The 21,323-nt window shown below is 37.7% G+C and overlaps 1 protein-coding gene across 2 annotated transcripts in view; it reads right to left on the bottom strand.

Annotated features, from left to right (window-relative positions):
- The window catches only part of DNAI3 (dynein axonemal intermediate chain 3), a 74,464-nt gene that overhangs the window by 30,945 nt on the left and 22,196 nt on the right, over positions 1-21,323 (bottom strand). For both annotated transcript variants that reach the window (XM_003805290.5, XM_063600036.1), the window contains exons 6-14: positions 19,773-19,922; positions 18,426-18,625; positions 14,231-14,347; positions 10,818-11,008; positions 9,912-10,036; positions 8,850-8,939; positions 7,255-7,341; positions 6,252-6,380; positions 321-394 (exon numbers count right to left, since the gene is read on the bottom strand). In XM_003805290.5, coding sequence (XP_003805338.3) covers positions 321-394; positions 6,252-6,380; positions 7,255-7,341; positions 8,850-8,939; positions 9,912-10,036; positions 10,818-11,008; positions 14,231-14,347; positions 18,426-18,625; positions 19,773-19,922 — 1,163 coding nt within the window. The remainder of the gene's footprint in view (positions 1-320; positions 395-6,251; positions 6,381-7,254; positions 7,342-8,849; positions 8,940-9,911; positions 10,037-10,817; positions 11,009-14,230; positions 14,348-18,425; positions 18,626-19,772; positions 19,923-21,323) is intronic.

Below are 21,323 nucleotides of genomic sequence, written 5' to 3' on the forward strand. Positions count from 1 at the left end.
TCTTCAAAATTCTTAGATAAAACTGAATATAAATAACATATATTACAAATTTACATATATGAGAATGTGAAGAAGAACTATGGATAATGCTGTACAACGTTATCAACCACAAAGCTTAGTTAATTCTTCTTTACATAACATATTTAACTCTATAAAACAAATTTTAAGCTAGCAACAATCCATAACATTCTTTCATTTAGTTATATTAGATTTAATTGCTACCATAAATATTAAGGAGAAGAAGACACTGATTTTAGGAGCATCGAAGAAAAAACACCATGTATGAAAACACATTAGGAAATGTTTGAAACAAGACTTACCAATCTGCTGAACATGTGACAAGTTGACAGCATATTCCACTTCGATTCTCAAAGACGGAGCCCATTCTGTTAATCTATTTTTCAAAAATGAAAGAGAAATAAAATTTTCTCATAGCTATTTACCTTTTAAATTCTTTTCTTCTTTGTTTTAAATGTTAATAAAAGAACATACCGGCCGGGGGCAGTGGCTCACGCCTGTAATCCCAGCATTCTGATAGGCTGAGGCAGGGAGGATCACGAGGTCAGGAGATAGAGACCATTCTGGCTAACACGGTGAAAGCCTGTCTCTACTGAAAATACAAAAAATTAGCCGGGCGTGGTGGTGGGCGCCTGTAGTCCCAGCTAGTCCAGAGGCTGAGGCGGGAGAATGGCGTGAACCCGGGAGGTGGAGCTTGCAGTGAGCCGAGATGGTGCCACCGCACTCCAGCCTGGGCGACAGAGCGAGACTCCAGCCCGAAAAAAAAAAAAAAAAAAAAAAAAGGACATACCACTATCTCAGAAGTTTGTGAAACAGAAGGTTTAAAATTAAATACAATTCTGCAACATATCCTTGTCTAGTCTTTTGTCACAGAAACATTTTTACATAGTAGTAATTAGAATGCATATACATTTTTATACTGAGATTTTTCCCCCCACATAATTTGAACATTTACCTATATATTCATAAATTATTATTATTATTATTATTATTATTATTATTATTATGAGAAGGCATCTCATTCTGTGCCCCAGGTTGGAGTGCAGTGGCACAATCTCAGCTCACTGCAACCTCAGCCTCCCAGGTTCAAGTGATTCTCCTGGGTCAGCCTCCTGAGTAGCTGGGATTACAGGCATGTGCCACCATGCCCAGCCAATTTTTGTATTTTTAGTACAGACGGGGTTTCGCTATGTTGGCCAGGCTAGTTTGGAACCCCTGGCCTCAAGTGATCCACCCACCTCGGCCTCTGAAAGTGCTGGGATTAGAGGCATGAGCCATGCGCCCGGCCTCATAAATTATTTTAATCCTTTTATAATATACGGATGATATACCACCATTTCATTACCCATTATTATTAGAAATGTAGGCTCTGTCAGTTTTTCACTGAATTGTGCAGTCGAACATAGATGCTTTTATGAGGTTGCTAAGCAGGTAAGATCAATGGGAAAGAGGCTAAGTGTTAAATGAGACACCAAATAAAAGTGTGCCATGACTGTTGTAAGACCTGACCTTTTTGTAATCACGGGCATAAGTCTGCATGCACACAGAGGACTCACAGGAGGGTTTATGGTTCCTCAGGTCCTAGAAGGTCCAAAATTCCAACCCACTAGCTCTCAAAGCAGGCAGCAGGCTTTGAGGCAACCTGTGAAGATGCCACTCTGGAACTGAGAGGGAAACGCATGACTTTCCTAAATTCTCTAACCTCCTGAAAGAACTGATGAGCAAAATAATAAACAGAGGTGGGGCTTCTAGCAGCAAATGAAGTTAGGTGAAAACAGGGGTGGGGAAGGTATAGGTGGCACCTGGGTCATGTCTGCAGGCATCCAGAAGCCAAATAACCACAAACCTGATGGACATCTCTGTGGCCTGAACTACCAACTTCCACTCATTCCAGAACCTGCATGGTGTTACCTCTCTCTCTACTGAGGCTTTTCTGCTATAATGAAGTCAGAGACCCCAGAGATGTGCTTGCTCTGAGGTTTTATGTTTTAATGACTAAAAATCCAAAAACATAACAGTATTATAGAAGTTTAGAAAACAGAATATTTTAGAATCATATATAATTCTCCCGTATATTCTCTTCCAGTCTTCTTTCATGGAAACACTGTGACATGATTTTTCAAGGTATGCATATTATTTTGTATCTAGAGATACAAATTGGATCATTTCTTAGTATGAATTCTCTAAAATTGGAATTACTGGTCAAACAGTTTGAAAATCTGGATGACTTAAGAACCACCTTGACTAACTGCATTCCAAAAGTTTTATGTTGAAATCAGCAATGTGTTCTGGTTTCACCACTTTATTCTTTTTAACATATTAATCACGTTTTTCATTTAAAAATTAAATAAATCCAAAATGGCACATTATTGTTGCCTTACTATTAATTTCTTTGATATTAGAAAGGCTGAATGATTTTCATGTTGATTTACTGTTTTATTTTATATGTCTTTTGCTTATTTATGAAAAATTTTTATATTTACCGTATTTGGTAGAAATATTTTCCTCCATTTTGTTATTTGTTCTTTACTTTTTATTTTTTATTGATGCATAGCTGATGGACATATTTGGGGGGTATATGTGATATAGTGATACATTCATATAATGTTTAAAGATGAAATCAGGGTATTTGGGCTATCCATTACCTTAAATAATAATATTTATTTTCTTTATACTAGGAACAGTCATATTATTCTCTTCTAGCTATTTTGTAATATATAATAGATTATTGTTAATTATAGTCACCCTACTAATCTGTCAAACACTGGGTCTTATTTCTTCTATCTAACTGTATATTTGTACCCATTAATTAACCTCTCTTTATCCCTCTCATTATTTAATTTTTTGTTTGTTTGGTTTTACATAGATACAGGGTTTCGCCATGTTGCCCAGGCTGGTCTTAAACTCCAGGTCATCCTCCTGCCTCAGCCTCCTAGTGTTGGAATTATAGGTATGAATGAGCCACCATGCCCAGCCTCTCATTATTTTTTAATTTAGAAATTTATATGTGTATATTTTGAATCTGTCAATCATTCCTTTCTGATTTCTTTCAACATTAATCATCTTTGAAAACTAACTTCATTCCAGAGTCTGATACTCTATTTTGATTTTATTGTATTTTTGTATGATTTGTTATTTTCTTTCTTTCTTTTTTTTTTTTTTTTGAGATGGAGTCTCGCTCTGTCGCCAGGCTGGAGTGCAGTGGCGCGATCTCGGCTTACTGCAAGCTCCGCCTCCCGGGTTCACACCATTCTCCCGCCTCAGCCTCCGGAGTAGCTGGGACTACAGGCGCCGGCCACCACGCCCGGCTAATTTTGTTTTTGTAATTTTAGTAGAGACGGGCTTTCACCATGTTAGCCAGGATGGTCTCTATCTCCTGACCTCGTGATCTGCCCGCCTCGGCCTCCCAAAGTGCTGGGATTACAGGCGTGTGAGCCACTGCGCCCAGCCTGTTATTTTCATTTAAATTTAAAATCATCTCAATTAAATTGCATGCATGGTGTGTGTTGAAATGGAAGTGATATGAAGTTCCTTTACTTGTATTACAACTCCCATTATTATATGTAAACTTAATATATCACAGAAACTATACGTGGGCTATTTATTTTGGTTCATTATGACTTTTAAAAGTATCATTGCTTTGCATCATCCATTTGAATACCTCTTAAAACTGGTATAATGATAATCACCTCTTACAACTCTAATTTCTCAGAATATTCTTTTTTTTATGTTCAAGTGCTATTTCTTTTTTTTAATTTTATTATTATTATACTTTAAGTTTTAGGGTACATGTCCACAATGTGCAGGTTTGTTACATATGTATACATGTGCCATGTTGGTGTGCTGCACCCATTCACTCGTCATTTAGCATTAGGTATATCTCCTAATGCTATCCCCCCTCCTCCCCCCACCCCACAACAGTCCCCAGAGTGTGATGTTCCCCTTCCTGTGTCCATGTGTTCTCATTGTTCAATTCCCACCTGTGAGTGAGAACATGCAGTGTTTGGTTTTTTGTCCTTGCCATAGTTTGCTGAGAATGATGGTTTCCAGTTTCATCCATGTCCCTACAAAGGACATGAACTCTTCATTTTTTATGGCTGCATAGTATTCCATGGTTTATATGTGCCACATTTTCTTAATCCAGTCTATCATTGTTGGACATTTGAGTTGGTTCCAAGTCTTTGCTATTGTGAATAGTGCCGCAATAAACATACGTGTGCATGTGTCTTTATAGCAGCATGATTTATAATCCTTTGGGTATATACCCAGTAATGGGATGGCTGGGTCAAATGGTATTTCTAGTTCTAGATCCTTGAGGAATTGCCACACTGACTTCCACAATGGTTGAACTAGTTTACAGTCCCACCAACAGTGTAAAAGTGTTCCTATTTCTCCACATCCTCTCCAGCACCTGTTGTTTCCTGACTTTTTAATGATCACCATTCTAACTGATGTGAGATGGTATCTCATTGTGGTTTTGATTTGCATTTTTCTGATGGCCAGTGATGATGAGCATTTTTTCATGTGTTTTTTGGCTGCATAAATGTCTTCTTTTGAGAAGTGTCTGTTCATATCCTTCGCCCACTTTTTGATGGGGTTGTTTGTTTTTTTCTTGTAAATTTGTTTGAGTTCATTGTAGATTCTGGATAGTAGCCCTTTGTCAGATGAGTAGGTTGCAAAAATTTTCTCCCATTTTGTAGGTTGCCTGTTCACTCTGATGGTAGTTTCTTTTGCTTTGCAGAAGCTCTTTAGTTTAATTAGATCCCGTTTGTCAATTTTGGCTTTTGTTGCCATTGCTTTTGGTGTTTTAGACATGAAGTCCTTGCCCATGCCTATGTCCTGAGTGGTATTGCCTAGGTTTTCTTCTAGGGTTTTTATGGTTTTAGGTCTAACACGCAAGTCTTTAATCCATCTTGAATTAATTTTTGTATAAGGTGTAAGGAAGGGATCCAGTTTCAGCTTTCTACATATGGCTAGCCAGTTTTCCCAGCACCATTTATTAAATAGGGAATCCTTTCCCCATTGCTTGTTTTTCTCAGGTTTGTCAAAGATCAGATGGTTGTAGATATGCGGCATTATTTCTGAGGGCTCTGTTCTGTTCCATTGATCTATATCTCTGTTTTGGCACCAGTACCATGCTGTTTTGGTTACTATAGCCTTGTAGTATAGTTTGAAGTCAGGTAGCGTGATGCCTCCGGCTTTGTTCTTTTGGCTTAGGATTGACTTGGCGATGCAGGCTCTTTTTTGGTTCCATATGAACTTTAGTTTTTTCCAATTCTGTGAAGAAAGTCATTGGTAGCTTGATGGGGATGACATTGGATCTATAAATTACCTTGGGCAGTATGGCCATTTTCACGATATTGATTCTTCCTATCCATGAGCATGGAATGTTCTTCCATTTGTTTGTATCCTCTTTTATTTCATTGGGCAGTGGTTTGTAGTTCTCCTTGAAGAGGTCCTTCACTTCCCTTGTAAGTTGGATTCCTAGGTATTTTATTCTCTTTGAAGCAATTGTGAATGGGAGTTCACTCATGATTTGGCTCTCTGTTTGTCTGTTATTGGTGTATAGAATGCTTGTGATTTTCTCAGAATATTCTTGATATTTCACCTGTTAATTCTTCAAAGTACATAGTAGATCTTTAATGCCCTTGAGGAAAACATGTGGGGAACTTGCCAGTTTCCAAATTTGTAGATCCCATGCTTTGTGAGGTTATAGTCAAGTAAGTGTACAACCATAAAGACAAACACCAGTGCAGAAGCTGGGCAGTCAGCTGGGCTCACAGACTGCACAACTAGTTTTCACCCACCAGCCTCTCAGCACACTCAATTCCAGATTGTGCCCAGCAAAATTACATGGTATGCCACAGATCTTTAGGGTTCCCTTCCCCCAGATATCTGAGATCATAAATCTTAAATTCATACATGCTAAGGGTGTAAAATATTTGCAGTTCATTTTTACACATCAAGCCCTCATCTTCTCCACTATTGTATTATACCAGTGTTGACACCGCCCACATTTTTTAGTTAGAAACCAACTGAGTTGAAAGATTGGCCTTATTCTTACTCCAACTCAGATACTGGTCTGGCAACAGTAACCCCATTTTTTGATGCTTAGTTCCTGGTTATTTCACAATTTAAGTGTAAATGAATTGTTGACTTGAAACATCTTCTTTGCATAAAATCTGAAAATGTGTAATTCAGCAGGAGAAAAGTATAAGGCCATCAAGTCTCACCTCAAATGTGTCAGACAACCAGTGTATATCTGTAATTACTTTCTTATGTCCATTTTCTATTGAAGAGACTGCACAGTGTCTGATATACATTGCTTCTTTATTACTCTCCGGTTCAAGGAGAAACATAGGCTGAAAAATATTAAAAGAAAGTTAAGTGCTAATTTCAGAGGGCTGATGAATGAACTCATACTTTACTCATCATCCCAATTAAAATGAACAATTTAGAGATATACCAGTTCAAGGAAAAACATAAATTAGTGTTTCTCTATATCATATATTTAGGTAATAGGATTATCTACTTTTCCCTTCAGTTTGGTCTAAGACTATTTCTCTAAACCTAACAAGTATTATTGACCTACTCCATAAAGAATCAATGAGACATCTCATTTTAGAAGGAGTATTTCTTTGTGCCTATAGAAGGCTGCATCTCACTATTCTTTGGTAAGAGACTTGTTGATGTTAAGGCTGAAGAACTGGGCTGGAGTAGATGCATAATATGGTGGGTAGGTATGGAGTAATCTTCTCAACCCTCTTAACAGAATCCATAGCCCCACAAAATCATGGTATATTATCATCAAATATGATGTAACCCCTTCATTTTATACATGAGAAAAGCTATCCTGCTGAGGTGAGGTGGCATGTCCAAACTCACAGGACTATGGTCCACAGCCTGGGTATCCGCTCTTCTGTCCAGTGCTCTTTCAATCACCTCACTTTAGGCAAGTCACTTGGTCCCTTCATTTCATTTAACAATAACAACCAGACAGAACTTCATATCCTTGGGTAGATGGTGCAACTTGATTCATTGTGTTTTAATCAAGGGCCCACATAAAAGTGATTCAGAACATGTTCACAAGCACAGGTGAAGGCTTGGGAAATAACATTCTTTTTTTTTTTCCTTTTTTCTCTTGAGTTTTTATTAGCCTTGGCAACTATATTATGTACTTTTCCATAAACTCTTCAATGGAAAAAACTTGCAAGTGAAATGTTGTAAAAAGCTTACCTTCAGTGTGGCTCTTTTACTTCTACTACCACCTGCCTTAATGTTTTCTATGCGATCTGCATGTGCGGTGATATCCCACATGACAATCTAAAACGGAAATAAATGTTATCATAACCTTTTCAGAAAATATCTAATTGAGTCTTAATTTTCTTTTAACTATTGGTTTGTAGCCTGATAAGTCAATCACCTTAGGGGATAATCAAATGTAGCTTATATCTTAAGTAAGTCAGCAATTTTTAAAGCTAATATAAAAAGAATGTTTTCTTCTCTAAAAGTATCTTTAGCACTTTCATTTTTGTGCTTACATTAATAAAGGCCAGTATTTTAAAAAAATCCAAAATAAATGTCATGCAATTCCCTTTGCTTTAGGAAAAGTTCTTCCTGTTTTTGGAGGTGTGCTATGATTGTAGGGCCAGTTGCTTTGGACCCAGGAAAAAACAGCCCATACTCCAGAATTGAGTACAAACACCCGACTGTCCAAAGAAGGCTGGGAAGTGATTATTTCTATTGAATTGACTATTATGGCCAACTCTGAATTCTTATGTATCTAGAAGGCCATTTTTAAAAAACAAGTCAGGATAAGGTAGATATATAACACTAAATTAGGTTTCCAAAGACTAAAAGGTATTTCAGTACACTAAAGTTTTAACAAAATGTCAGGAGTACAGAATTGTAAGTGATTTTATTTTCATCATGTGCTTTTCTGAAATATTCTAAAATAAAGTCACATTACCTTTGTAATGAGTGAAAAAGGCATTTCAGGATTTGCAGGGCTTGGAGGATGGGCTTTGAGTCATTATGACCCTCAGTTATTGTTGAACAAAACTGAGGGAGAAAAAATTGTTTTCCTGGTTATTTTGGTTTTGGATAAATGGACATGGAAGCTGCAGACATTTACATTTTAACCACAAGGAAGTTTTTCAAACCACACACACAAAAATCATATACCCTTTTGATGGTCAAACCCACTGAATCACAATGAATTTAAACTTTGACCATAAAACAGCTTTATGATTGTTTTGCTTCACTAGAGAAATAGGATATTGGAGGATAGGATCTAAATTTGATATTAGATAACTTAAAAAGAAGATAAAAGCAAACGGTATTGAGATACATATATATATAATCTTTATATATATATAATCTATATATATATATACACATATATCTGCCTATAAATTCAGTGATGTGTGTATGCTTTCTAGTGAATTTCTGTTTAAGTTCTGGATCATCCCCTAACTCCTACTCCCAAGGAAATTTCAGAAGAGGCCTTTTTTTCCAAGAGATAGTAATGCTTATAGCTTTTGTTCTTCCATGGAATCTTATACAATATGTGGTTCAGTCCCAGCAACACAAATAGATTTCACCCAATTCTGTTTCAGTTTTGAAGCTGGGTTACCCTGTGAACACCTCAGGAGCTGATACCATGTGTAACACGTCTCTATACCCTGCTTCCTGGTGTGGTGTCTGGCACACAATTGGCATGCCTTCCTTCTGCTGAATTGAATCCTTAAGTCCAAGGAACTGCCAAGTCAAAACTTATTACCAAAGGTTGTCTACATTAATACATAGCTGAAAAAAATTCCGTTAAGTACCTGCCCATTGATACAGCCTCCAGCAATGATATTAGGATCACTCGGACAGAACTTGAAGCAGAAGATGTCATCTGGGCTCTCCAGCATTAACTAAAGTAAACCCAGCAAATTCATCAAAGAATGAGAAAACAGATTAAGATCATGCTGAGAAAATAATATTAAGACAGTTAAAAGTCTAATTTTATAGCTATCATTTTGATCTCTGGGTCTATAATCATTAAAGTATCTAGAATCTATTACAGTAAAACTACCTTAATTCAAAAGAATTGGGGAAAGGAAGAAGGGGAGGCTAGGGTTTTTTAGGGAAAGTCTTAATTATGAATACTTTTTAGAAACAAAATATTATTATATTTAAAACATTGAAATAACTTAATCTAACACTATACACCACCCACCCACTAGGCAGATCTCCTATTGAGCAGACCATGAAAACTAGAACCCTGTGTAGCAAACCCAGCCTTCAGCCTCATTTTATTTGAATTGCTATGTGTTTTGGTTGGTTTGAGTGGGGTTTTTGTGTGTTTTGGCTTGGTTTTAGTTGAGCTATTTAAAATTGGGCGATTTCATACAAAATTCCAAATTTCTCAATTCTCTTGACAATGGGGCCACCTGGCAACAAGAGGGCAGCCAGCCTAGAGACGGATAATGCACTCTCCAAGGCCGCAGTCCCTACCACTCCCCAGTGCTCTCCCACACATTCACCTTTATTTATTACCCAGTGATCCTTGGAATTGAGGAAACTCATGTGAAACTAAAATCTATTTGCATTTGACCAATTAGTATTCAAGTAAAGTCCATAAAAGAGTTTGTTTTAAAAATAGTTTAAACATTCCTTTTACAATCTTTGAAAAAAATAGCATGTTGATTTGTTCAATAAACAAATTGTAAACTTTAGTTTTGCTCAAATTGAATGATGACAAGTTCTGCATTGAAGAAAGCCTAACTTTATAAATGTTTACAACATTACATGATTATAAAGTACTTTGCAATAAAAACTGCTAAAGGTATACATGAAAGTAGTATTTGAAAATTTAGGCTATGTAGGCAACTCTCCCTAATTACCTGAGGATGTATAGGATCAGAGAAGCTCCAGAAAAGAATCAGTGATGGCTGCAGCAATAATTTATCAGAAAAGTGAACTCTGTCTTCAAAAGAAAGTCGCACAGCCACCGACACAGCTATTAGCCCTGATGGAAACACATGTAGAAATTAAAGTTGGCAGCAACTATACATGGAGAGATGTATCTAGCTTTTGCTTTTCTACACAGCCACTCTTGATTTTCACTTTGCCCACAGGAGAGCAGGAGTTTTCTTAGAGCTCTGCTGGCTAATGTGGTTGCCAATAGTTACATGCTACTTATTTAGCACTTGAAATCTGGCTGGTCCAAACTGACATGTACTGTTAGTATAAAATATACAGGGGACTCAGAAGATTTTGGAAGAAAAGAAAATCTTGTTTTGTTTCTTTTTTGTGAGAAAAGGGCCAGTGTAGGGTGAAAGGAGGAAGAAAGAGGACAAATACCTCTCTCTTTCCATGTTTCCATCTGTGCACATCCCTACCTACCACCCTTGGCTGCTGAGCTCTTTAAAGGAGGCACATTGCCTCTCTTGTCTAGTAATCAGAAAGGCAGTGTTAGAGGAAGAAATTTAGCCTTGGGAGAGCAACAGGCCCAAGCCCAACCCAGACTCTGCCTTATGCCATCTGGGTGACCTGGGCGAGTCACTTCCCTGAGTTGAGCTTGGGTCCTTTTGTTGTGAAACAGAGATAATGACAGGTGTGTGTCCTACAGGGTTTTTGGGAGGACACATGACAGTGAAGGCATGGAAAGCACATGGCAGGTACCTAGCGAGTACAGAGCAAATGGAAGGTGTCTTATTGACATTGAACTAGTTTGCAATTTTACATATGAAAGCAACAGACAATTTCAATGTTATCACAAAAAGGAATCCCCATCATTTCCATCTCACCATAGATAGTTGGATGCCATGAGACACAGGTAATCATTTTCTCCATTGGGCTATGAAGGTCGGTAAAGGACTGGTACTCTTTCAGGTAGGTATCGGTCTTGTCCCCAAAGGTGCCTTCTTCTTCTGCGAGGTATTTCCAGTCATCAATAAATGTGTTCATGATTTCATTTTGCTGCAGGGCTATTTCAACACTAATTTGTAAAAATAAAAAAGCAATTAAGATATTGGTTTTTAGTATCCAATAATGTGACTATCTTAGCAACTCCTCCTCCTTCATTTATACTGAAAAAAAATAATAATTCTCAATTATATTTGGTAATAATGATTAACCTCATGTGAAATAAATGACTTAAGAGAAAAAAACATCATGGTGGCATGTTACTCAGAACCTCGAGCAACTTCATGATCTGCCTCAGTTTCCAAGCCAAGGCTGTACTCTCTCCAGGCCAATGCCTGAGCATGCAGCTGCAGGGATGGCTGGGCCTGGCCAGTCCTCCTTGTGCAGCACTCCCACAGCAGGTATCTTTGCTCTGGAGCTCCTGCTAAGTAGGCTGAGAATTTGTCTGATGCTCTACCTTCCCGGTCCTGTCTCCTCCTCCTTTATTTTTCACAGTGTAATCCTCAGTAAACGTCTGCCTCTAACTTGATGTCATTTGCTTCCTGGAAAGCCCCAACTGTCACAAATGGCAGTTTTCTTAGGCATATTCTGTACTAAATGATCACTTATCCTTAACAGGATAGCCCCAATACATATGTAATTCAAAACAACAAATAAGAGATTCTGAACAAGGGAAGAATTGGAGTTTAGAAGTGTGTGAGTGTGTGTGTGTGTGTGTGTGTGTGTGTAGTTTTAGTTGTCACAATGCCTGGGAGGTGCTACTGTGTTTAATTCCATTACCAAACCTCCTGCAATGCATGAGACAGTCCCCAAAATGAAAAATTATCCTGCTAAAAATACTAACATTGCTCCTTTAAGATACCATCTGAGTGCTACAATCATTTGCTAATAGTCTAGGGACCTTGGTTTGACAGGCTCCTGTCTTAAAGTAGTTACTATGATAGTTATTGTCCCTTTTTATGCTTAGATCTGAAAGCTCTGCATACTCCCAAAGTTGCTAAGAGCCCTCCCACAATTAGAATGCCACCCAAGGTTTTACCCTACTGATCAAAACTGTAAACTTCTTGGTTTTATATAGGTGTGGTAAGTTGAAAAAGTGGTTCTCAATTATGAATTTCTTAAAATAAGAAAAAATCCTTTAGATAGTTCAATATAAACAGTAAAAATAGATACTCCTAAAATATAAAAAAGGGCACCGTTTGATACCTCTGTCATTGATCATTACACTACCAGTCATTGCCTAATTGAGTCCTCCCTTGGTTAAATTCTTCTTGTATTTCATCTTTCAAAATAGACCCCTTTCCTAAGACCTGGCCACTTAAAGTGTGATCCAGTGACCACCAACATGACCTGGGGCTGTTAGAAATGCAGAGTCGCAGGCTCCACCCGACTTACTGAGTCAGAACCTGCATTTTAACAAGAGTCCTCAGGTGATTCATAAGCACATTGAACATTGAATAACCCTGTGTAGCGGACTCTCGAGGCTTAAACAGTTTCCAGTAGAAGCATTAGTGAGCATTTTCTAAATCATATTTCTTTCTGGTTAAGCCCAAATGAGAAGGGAATTCTCAAGAGAAAAGTTAAAGACGTGGCTTTCGATCTGGTTTCCTGATTCTACCTCCTTAGCCAGAACGGGGAAGTAATTCAAACGGAAGAAGTGAAAACACATCTTTCTTCTGGTTTCTGGTTTCTTGCTTTCCTGGAACCATGTAGCTCCCGAGAGTAACAAATTGGAGGCTAGCAAAACTGTTGTCTAGGAATTTTAACCCCGAAAGGAAGGTTTCTTAGTTGTTTTGTGAATCCCCCTGAAGTTCCTGTCTCTCATCTCATGTCATTGCCTTCTTTTGCAAATAATGCTTCCCTTAAGTTTGTTTTAGATAAAATTCTATGAGAAAGAAATTTCTCATTTCTAAAAGGGCTTTCTTCCAGAACAAAATCAGGCTTACCTTAATTAAAAACTATTGAATAAACCTTAAGCAGTTTTAAAGCTGGAAGTTATGTTTGCAGTGATATAAACATGGGTTTCTTATCCACTCTGGGCCAGTGCTATTATAATTCCTGTGCCAATTTTCCTCTTTCTTCTTATAGATCTGGCTTCTCCTTCCCACATCTCAGGGATGGAATCATAAAGCTGCCCACTATTCTTTTCTTTATAAGCATGGCAATTCATAGGGAAGAATAAAAGCCCAGGTCTAAAGATAATATACAATGTGGATTTATTTTGAACATTTTTTTATTCCCTCAAGATCTAGTTTTCTCTGGATATTGATTATATGTAAACAAACTTCTCATTTTGAATATTCTTACAGGAAAAATTGTAATGACTACTAAATTTTGATAAGGGGAGGGTGAAACTCAGGTTTTCTTGTTTCTACCTCATTGCCCGTATAGCAAAAATTATAGCATCCTTCCTGTAAGTGAGTGGCAAATAATGTTCTCTCTGAATCATTAACTGAATTTTTGAGCCAGAGTCTCCCTAGGCATAGGTAACAACTTTGAGAGTTGTTGGAATTTTTAGGATATTTAATCCAGTATGAAAGAACCAATGACATTTCTTAAAAATAAAAAAGTTTAACTTGGGCTATATATGAACTTGACCACCAAGTTTTTAATTTTAGAAAGAAATAGAAACCAGCCTATTGAGTATAACTGGCAGACTTGTCCTCCAGTGGATCCACTTCTCTAAACTCTAGTATCAGCTTGGTGAGAACTTGTCAAGCTGTTTCTCTGGTTTAGAAGCCCCAGAACTCTACCCAGGGTCCTACTAACAGCTTAGGGGGCATTTTGAAGATGCTTCTCTTTCAAAGCCAGCAAGAGTGCAGGAACACAGGAATTGGTGATAAGAGTGAAATGTCCAAAAAGACATTTGAATTAAATTCAGGTTCTCATCTACAAAGATATTTTTGCAAATACTTACCATCATAATAATGGCCACAGCATTCTCCTCATCCTATAAAAAGTTAATGAGGAAGAGGAGTGAGGAGTGGAGAAAAAGAATTACATAAAAGTAACCCTGGTAAATACAAGTAAATGTTAATCTGCAATTAGGAAAACATCCTCACACACTCAACTCCTCACACAGTTTGATGTGGCCTTAGCTTGATAGGGCTAAGATGTTGCTTAGCAATAGAAAGGAAATAAATATTGAGAATCTGTAGAATGTGTCACACCTGACAACTGTCTTCATACTTTTTATCTAGATACCCTATATGGAATTGTTTATTTAGACCTGTTATTCTATGTAAACATATACATTTTATGTTTTATTTTTAAAATTTAATATGCAATTTTTTACCTTATGGATGCATTGTTAAGAAAATCAACCAAAGGCTTTGATTGTTTGAGTGTCTCTTTTTCCTCTTCTGAGAATTCTCTTGGATAATATTGCGTAGTAGCATTTTTAGGATATGTCCTAATATATTAAAAGAAAATTCAATACTAAAGATTAGGTCAAAGAAGAGCAAATATGGGCCACAACAGGTCAAAAGTGTGTCTCTGTGACAATGATGTTAGGATATTATTTTATATTTAAATTATATACATTGGATTTTCTTTATCCTAGACAACTGATATTGACCACTATTCAAAGGCTACGTGAATTTCTCTCCAACATAATCAAAAAGATCTTATTTTTGTAAAATTTTTACTTAGAAATCATTTCAAACTTATAGAAAAGTTGTAAGAAGGGTATAAGGAATTCCCACACACCCTTCACCCAGATTCATCAATTATTAACATTTTGCCATCTTTATTGTTTTCTCTCTCTCTTCATTTCATTAAGTCAGTGTCCACTTCACCCCCTCATGGGACATTTGGCAATGTCTAGAAACATTTTTGGTTGTCACAACCTAGACATGCTACTGGTGTCTAGTGAATAGATCCCAGGGATGCTGTTAAAAACCCTACAAAGCACAAGACAGCCTTCCCTCAAAGAGAATTATCCAGCCCCAAATGTCAATTTGTTGAAGTTGAGAAACTCTGCTCTAAACATACAAAACTAGGAATAAGATACATTTCAGCAGTGATGGTGGCAGGAAGTCTTGCTCCATCAAGTATGCTCTTAGTGGCCTCTGTATGTGAACACCTCATATGGCATTGTAACTCTGGGCTTTATCAATCTCAAGTATTAGACTGGGTGAGCCCTTGATCTTGGCATGTAGAGCTTGGAAAAGTCACAGGGCACAATCATTAAGAGTGTGGACTCTGGTGATTGGCTGCCTGGCTTTGAAGCCTGGTTCTATCATTTACTAGCTATATGACCCCTGAGCTAATTATCTAACCTTCTGTGCCTGTGTTCTCATCTCTAAATGAAATTCTTAAAGTAGCTAGTTCATAGTGTCATTGTAAGAATTGAATGTGTTGATACATGCAAAACTTTAAAAACAGTGCCTAGCACATTTTAAATGATCAACAAAATATTACATAGTATTTGTGTTTGTTGAACAAATGTCAGCACAATGCAGAATGTCTCTGTGAGAGGTAATATATTAAATGGAGAGTAATCAGACAAAGGGGTAAAGGGAGTTTTTAGAATAATTCATTTTTCTTCCTTGTTTAGGTCAGTATCCATAGCAGAAGGCAGAGTGGTAGAAAGAAATAATATTAGTATTGGAACCAGAGAGATTTGGGTTCAATTCTCAGCTTCACCTTTTAATTTCTGCTCTCTAGACAGGGTTAAGTAAAAAAAAAAAATGATATATTGCTTGGTGGTTTTATCAAAGTAGCAACATGCCTAAGAGTCACTCTTACTTTCGAAATATGATTTGTTTTGTTGTTTTTCAGCAAAACCATTCATTATTGCTTCAGGTTTAAATTATGCCCGAAACATTGGGCTTTCATTTTTAACCTCTCTTTGCTTCAGTTTCTCTATTTGTAAAATGGGGATAGTGCCTACCTCAGAGAGCACTTGTGAGGATTGAATTGATGTGTGTAAAGCACTTAGAAGAATGCCTGGTATGTGGTGGGAACACTAGGCATTTGCTTTCACTGTCATTATTCTTTGAAATTCATCTTTGATTTTTCTTGACTCCCTCCAATATAATCACATATCCTACTTTCTCTACCTCATACCAGCTACCCTTCCCAATTTCCTGCTTGTAATGCATGGTACCAGCATTCTCCCAGTCACCTAGGTTTAAACCATTTGAGTTCCTTTTAATTCTTTGAAAAAATTGTTTTTTCATTTTGTGGGTCAAGACCTGCCCTTATTTCTCATCTGTTTACTCCCTCTATGTAGGAACACTGCCAGTATTATTATTATTAGTCTGTATTCTGAGTCTACCTACTGAGTCTACCCTGGCTGACTCATTCTTGGTACTTGTCTGTACCCTAGTAGGAACATAAAATAAATCTCTGGCTGGCTTGACTTAGAAATTTGTCTCAAAATTCAAGTTCATTTGGTACTAATATATAACCTCTCTCCTTCCTCTCTTGCCCTCACTTCTTGATATTTATGGATGTCTGATGTCCTCTTTCCCTGCCAGGACTTGACCACCAATTCTTGCCTTTCTCTTTACCGCCTCTTGTTTTGGCCTGTCTGTTCATCTTCTTCTCTTGTTTCTGACTCATTTCTTGGCCCAACTTTTGGAGTCCATATATATATATATATGCCCTGACTTTAACATTGCACTTTCATGGTTTTTAACCTGTTAGTTCACATAGATCTGAAAAGTATCTTCTGTATTGCATTCCATGGTGCTGAGCCCTGATTCTCCTGGTCATGACTTGTCTCACTGTGTATTTCATAGCTCTTCACTTAACACTGAATTCAAGTCTGTCATCATTCTGCACATTCTTCCTTACCTATGTCCTTTTCTTCCTGTTTTCCCTCCTCCATTCTTTTTTCCCCTCCATTTAATAAATATATGCCAGGAACTGTCCTAGGAGTTGGGAACATAGCAGTAAACAAAATATACAAAGTTTTTATCTCATAGAGCTTAAATTCCAAGGGCAGAGTGAAGAGAAGAGAGATGACGAAAAACACAAATCAAGTGATTATGGCACAGTGGAGAAAAATAGAGTAAGGGGATAGATGGTAATGGAGTTGTTGCCTTTTTTCTTTCTTTCTTTCTTTTTTTTTTTTTTTTGAGATGGAGTCTCGCTCTATCGCCAGGCTGGAGTGCAGTGGCACTATCTTGGCTTACTGCAACCTCTACCTCGTGGGTTCAAGCAATTCTCCTGTCTCAGCCTCCCAAGTAGCTGGGATTACAGGCACACGTCACCACGCCTGGCTAATTTGTGTATTTTTAGTAAAGACGGGGTTTCACCGTGTTGGCCAGGATGGTCTCGATCTCTTGACCTCGTGATCAGCCCACCTCAGCCTCCCAAAGTGCTGGGATTAAAGGCGTGAGTCACGGTGCCCGGCCAAGTTGTTGCTTTTATATAGGAGTGTCAGGGAACACCTCATTTGAGCAGAGATCTGAATGAAGGAGGGAATAAGCACAAGGGAAGAGCATTCTATGTAAATGACTCGTAAGCTTAAACACATCAGGTATGAGTATGCGTGGTGAATCAAGGAATGAGGAAGCCAGTGTGGCTGGATGGATGAGCAGGGAGAACTGTGGGAAATTAGGGCAGAGGGGTAAAGGGATCTAGATCATATGAAGCCTTGTAGGTTCATTTGGGATGACAGGCCATTGGAAGGTTTTGATCAGTGACATGATCTGACTTGCATTTTAATAGGATTACCAGGGCTTCTCTATGGAGAACTGAATGCAGGAGAGAAAGGATGGCTAGAGGAAGCCCACTTAGAAGGAATTACAGTAATCCAAGCAGGAGATGATGATGAATGGTCTAAGGTAATAGCAGTGGGTAAATTTTGAAGATAGACCCAACAAAATCCAAGGCTTTTGGTCTGAGTAATTAGAACAATATCATTACCACTTACTGAGAGGAGGAAGATTCAGCATGGGCAATGGCAGGAGGAGGTGGAACCGCAGGTATTCTGGGAACTGGAAGCAACTCATAGGGCTGGCACACAGAGAGCTTGTTTAGGAACAAGGGATGATGGGACTGGAGAGGCAGACAGTGCCTCGTCATAGAGGAAGGAGAACCTCATATGCCATCCTAAGGGCTCTGGATGGATGTATTTTTTAAGTGATGAAAGCCAGAGAAGAAACCTAGACAATGAAGTAACACCATCTGATTTGATGTTTAAGAATGATGACTTAGGTAGTAGAACAGAGCAATGAGGGGCATGGTAATATGCCAGATGAGAGATGACCAGCACTGTCATGATAAACAGCATCACTCATTTTCCCACTCCAGTCTTTACAATCTTCCATACTTGTATCTCATTTTCCTGTTATGATTTTTAAAGGCATTATTGAATATAATTAGATCTTCCTGAATTGAATTACTCTGTGGAGATCTATGTGTCATCATCATTAATCCATTTCTATTTATTATAAAGAGCTCTCAAAATAATAATGGAAGTTACTAGATTTTACTGTAACTGGCTATAAAATTACATACACCCATCACATACTTACCATTTTGTCTGAGTGCTTATGTCCTTTATTTGGGGGATTACTTGCATGCCAACATCTTTTTCAAGTTGTTTAAGGGTAAAATTTTTATCTGGGTAGGCTGTACATTCAATATAGGCATCTTTTACACTGGAAGCATTCTGGTCACTGAACTTAATTGGTGCACCAAATTCACTTCGTTTTCGAGAAATCATATATGTAATCTGTAACACATGTAAACAGTAAAGGTAACATAATGAAGTCCCTGAAGAAAAACTGATGTGTAGGCAATGTTGGTACTCTGCTCAGATCCACTCAGAGCCCTTTGTGCACTTTCTGTGAGCACCTCCAGCTCTGCATGCTTTCCATTCACATGAGCAGCACCCGCTCCTCCTCTTTGGAGGGCTGCTCTAGGGCTATTGGGACCACTTTGCCAGCAGATGCAAAGAACAGGAAGTAACTGGCAGTTTCATCTTGACTAATGGTGGACTGGCAGGAGGGATACATAAACCCCTCTCCTTGGCTTCTGTGTGGGACAACTCTGAGGTATAATTTACACTCCAGAGTACCTCTTTGGGTTTGGCTGAAGCCTTCCCTCTGCAGACTTTTGCCTGAGAGTGCAGCCTGGCAGGGCTTCCTCCATATCCCTGTTCAGCGCTTGTCATGTTCTCTTCTGGGGCACTTTCCTAATAAACCACTCATACACAATTCCCCCTCACAGGAGTTCCTTTGAGAGGGAATGCCACTATATTAGCTTCCTACAGCTGCCATAACCAAGTACTACAAATGGGGTTGCCTAAAACAACAGAAACTTATTCTCTTACAGTTGTGGAGGCTAGAAGTTTGAAATTGATGTGTTTGAGGGTTGTTTCCTTCTGAAGGCTCTGAGGGAGAATCTGTTCCCTGTTTCTGTCCTGACTTCTGGTGACAGCCAGCAATCCTTGTGTTCCTTGGTTTGTGTATCCATCTTTCCAGTCTCTGCCTGCTTCTTTACATGCCATTCTCCCTGTGTGTCTTTGTCATCCCATGGCCATCTTATCACAAGGATACCAGTCGTATTGGATTAGGGACCTCCCCTACTCCAGTATGACCTCATCTTAAATAGCTATACCTGCAATGACCCTATTTTCAGATAGAATCACATTCTGAGGTGCTGGAGGTTAGAAGTTCAACATACCATTTTTTGGAGACAAAATTCAACTCATAACACCCACTTAAGACAATGACCATTCTTCTATAAAAGCAAACCAAAACAACACACCAAAAACTATGCCTCCATAGCAAACACAGTAAACCTTATGAATCCCTCAGGAATAAGTGTTGTTCAGCTACAGGGAGGTAATGATTACAGATCATATATAACCCTCTAACCTGCTTTGTAGATTCCGTAACTGATTCTTCCTCAATTTCTTTTTCACTGCCCAAAGAAACCCATGGTTTAGAGACAGGTGGTTTATAAATATACACATCTTCAGGAATATGTTCTTTATATTCTTCTTGTTCTTCTGGTACTTCTGGGGGCTAAAGTAAAATAAATAGCATTCTACAATGTATGCCCAAGTTTAGGTTATAGCTTTATGTATATATATATTTTGCAACAAACTTTACTTTTATATAAATTCATTAAGCACCTTTTTACTTTTTTTTGTCAATTCACACTTTTGAATTATGAAAAGGAAACAAAGCAAAAAAGGAAAAAGAAAAAAGAGGTATCAAGCATATAGAAAGAAGAAAAAGACAGTAGACAAGAAGAGATATATATACACATCTCTACATATGGATGTGTATATATATATATATACACACTGCTGATATATATATACACATATATATACACATCTCTACATATAGATGTGTATATATATACACACACACATATATATATATACACACACTGCTGCTTTATTTGTAATAGTAAAAAAAAAAAATCAACCAAATGAATATCAATAGAGGAATGGATTGATGACAGTGTGGTAAAACCATAAAATAAAATTCCATAGAGCAGTTATAATGAACAAATTTGACCTACATATATATGGTATCTAAATGTACTGATATTGATAGATCCTAGAATTTTATAATTTGGTGAAAAATGAAGTTGCAGACTGAGTATAAAAATGACACAATTTTTATGTGAATGTTAAGTTAATAAGACTATAAGATCCATTATTGTAGAACATAAATATATGGTAAAGTGTAAAACCACAGACAAGAACAATATGTAACAATTTAGAATAATGGTTCCTTATAGGGAGGAGTGAAGAAAATGGAATTAGGGAGGATACGAGAGGGAGTGGAATATTGTCTGTAATATTTATTTCTTTTGTTAAAAAAGTTTTAAAGTAAATATAATAAAAATTAATATTTTAAAATTCTGGATAATTAAGTGTAGATATTTGTTATACTGCTCTCTAGTTTTTTCTAAACATTTAAAATATTTCATTACAATAAAAAATTAAAAACAGAACAACAATCATAAAACTAAAATTGAAAATGTTAAGGCTAAATGAAAGATGATTTTTAATTATAAACTGTTAGCTTTTATTTTACTTTTTTTTCTTTTTGAGACAGGGTCTCACTGTCACCCAGGCTGGAGTGCAGGGGCATGATCATGGCTCACTGCAACCTCCACCTTTCCGGCCCAAGTGATCCACCCATCTCAGCCTCCCAAGTAGCTGGGACTACAGGCACGTGCTACCATGCCTGGCTAATATTTTTATTTTTTGCGGTGGCAGGGTCTTGCCATGTTACCCAGGCTCATCTGGAACTTCTGGCCTCAAGTGATCCCGCCTCAGCCTCCCAAAGTGCTGGGATTACAGGCATGAGCCACTGTGCCCAGCCTAGATATTTTTTTAATTATATGGTTTCCCTTTATTCTTATTGCTTATCGGACAGCCACACAAACCTCTCTGTCATCCTCAA

This window comes from Pan paniscus, chromosome 1 (genome assembly GCF_029289425.2).
Source record: "Pan paniscus chromosome 1, NHGRI_mPanPan1-v2.0_pri, whole genome shotgun sequence".
NCBI classification, from domain to species: domain Eukaryota; kingdom Metazoa; phylum Chordata; class Mammalia; order Primates; family Hominidae; genus Pan; species Pan paniscus.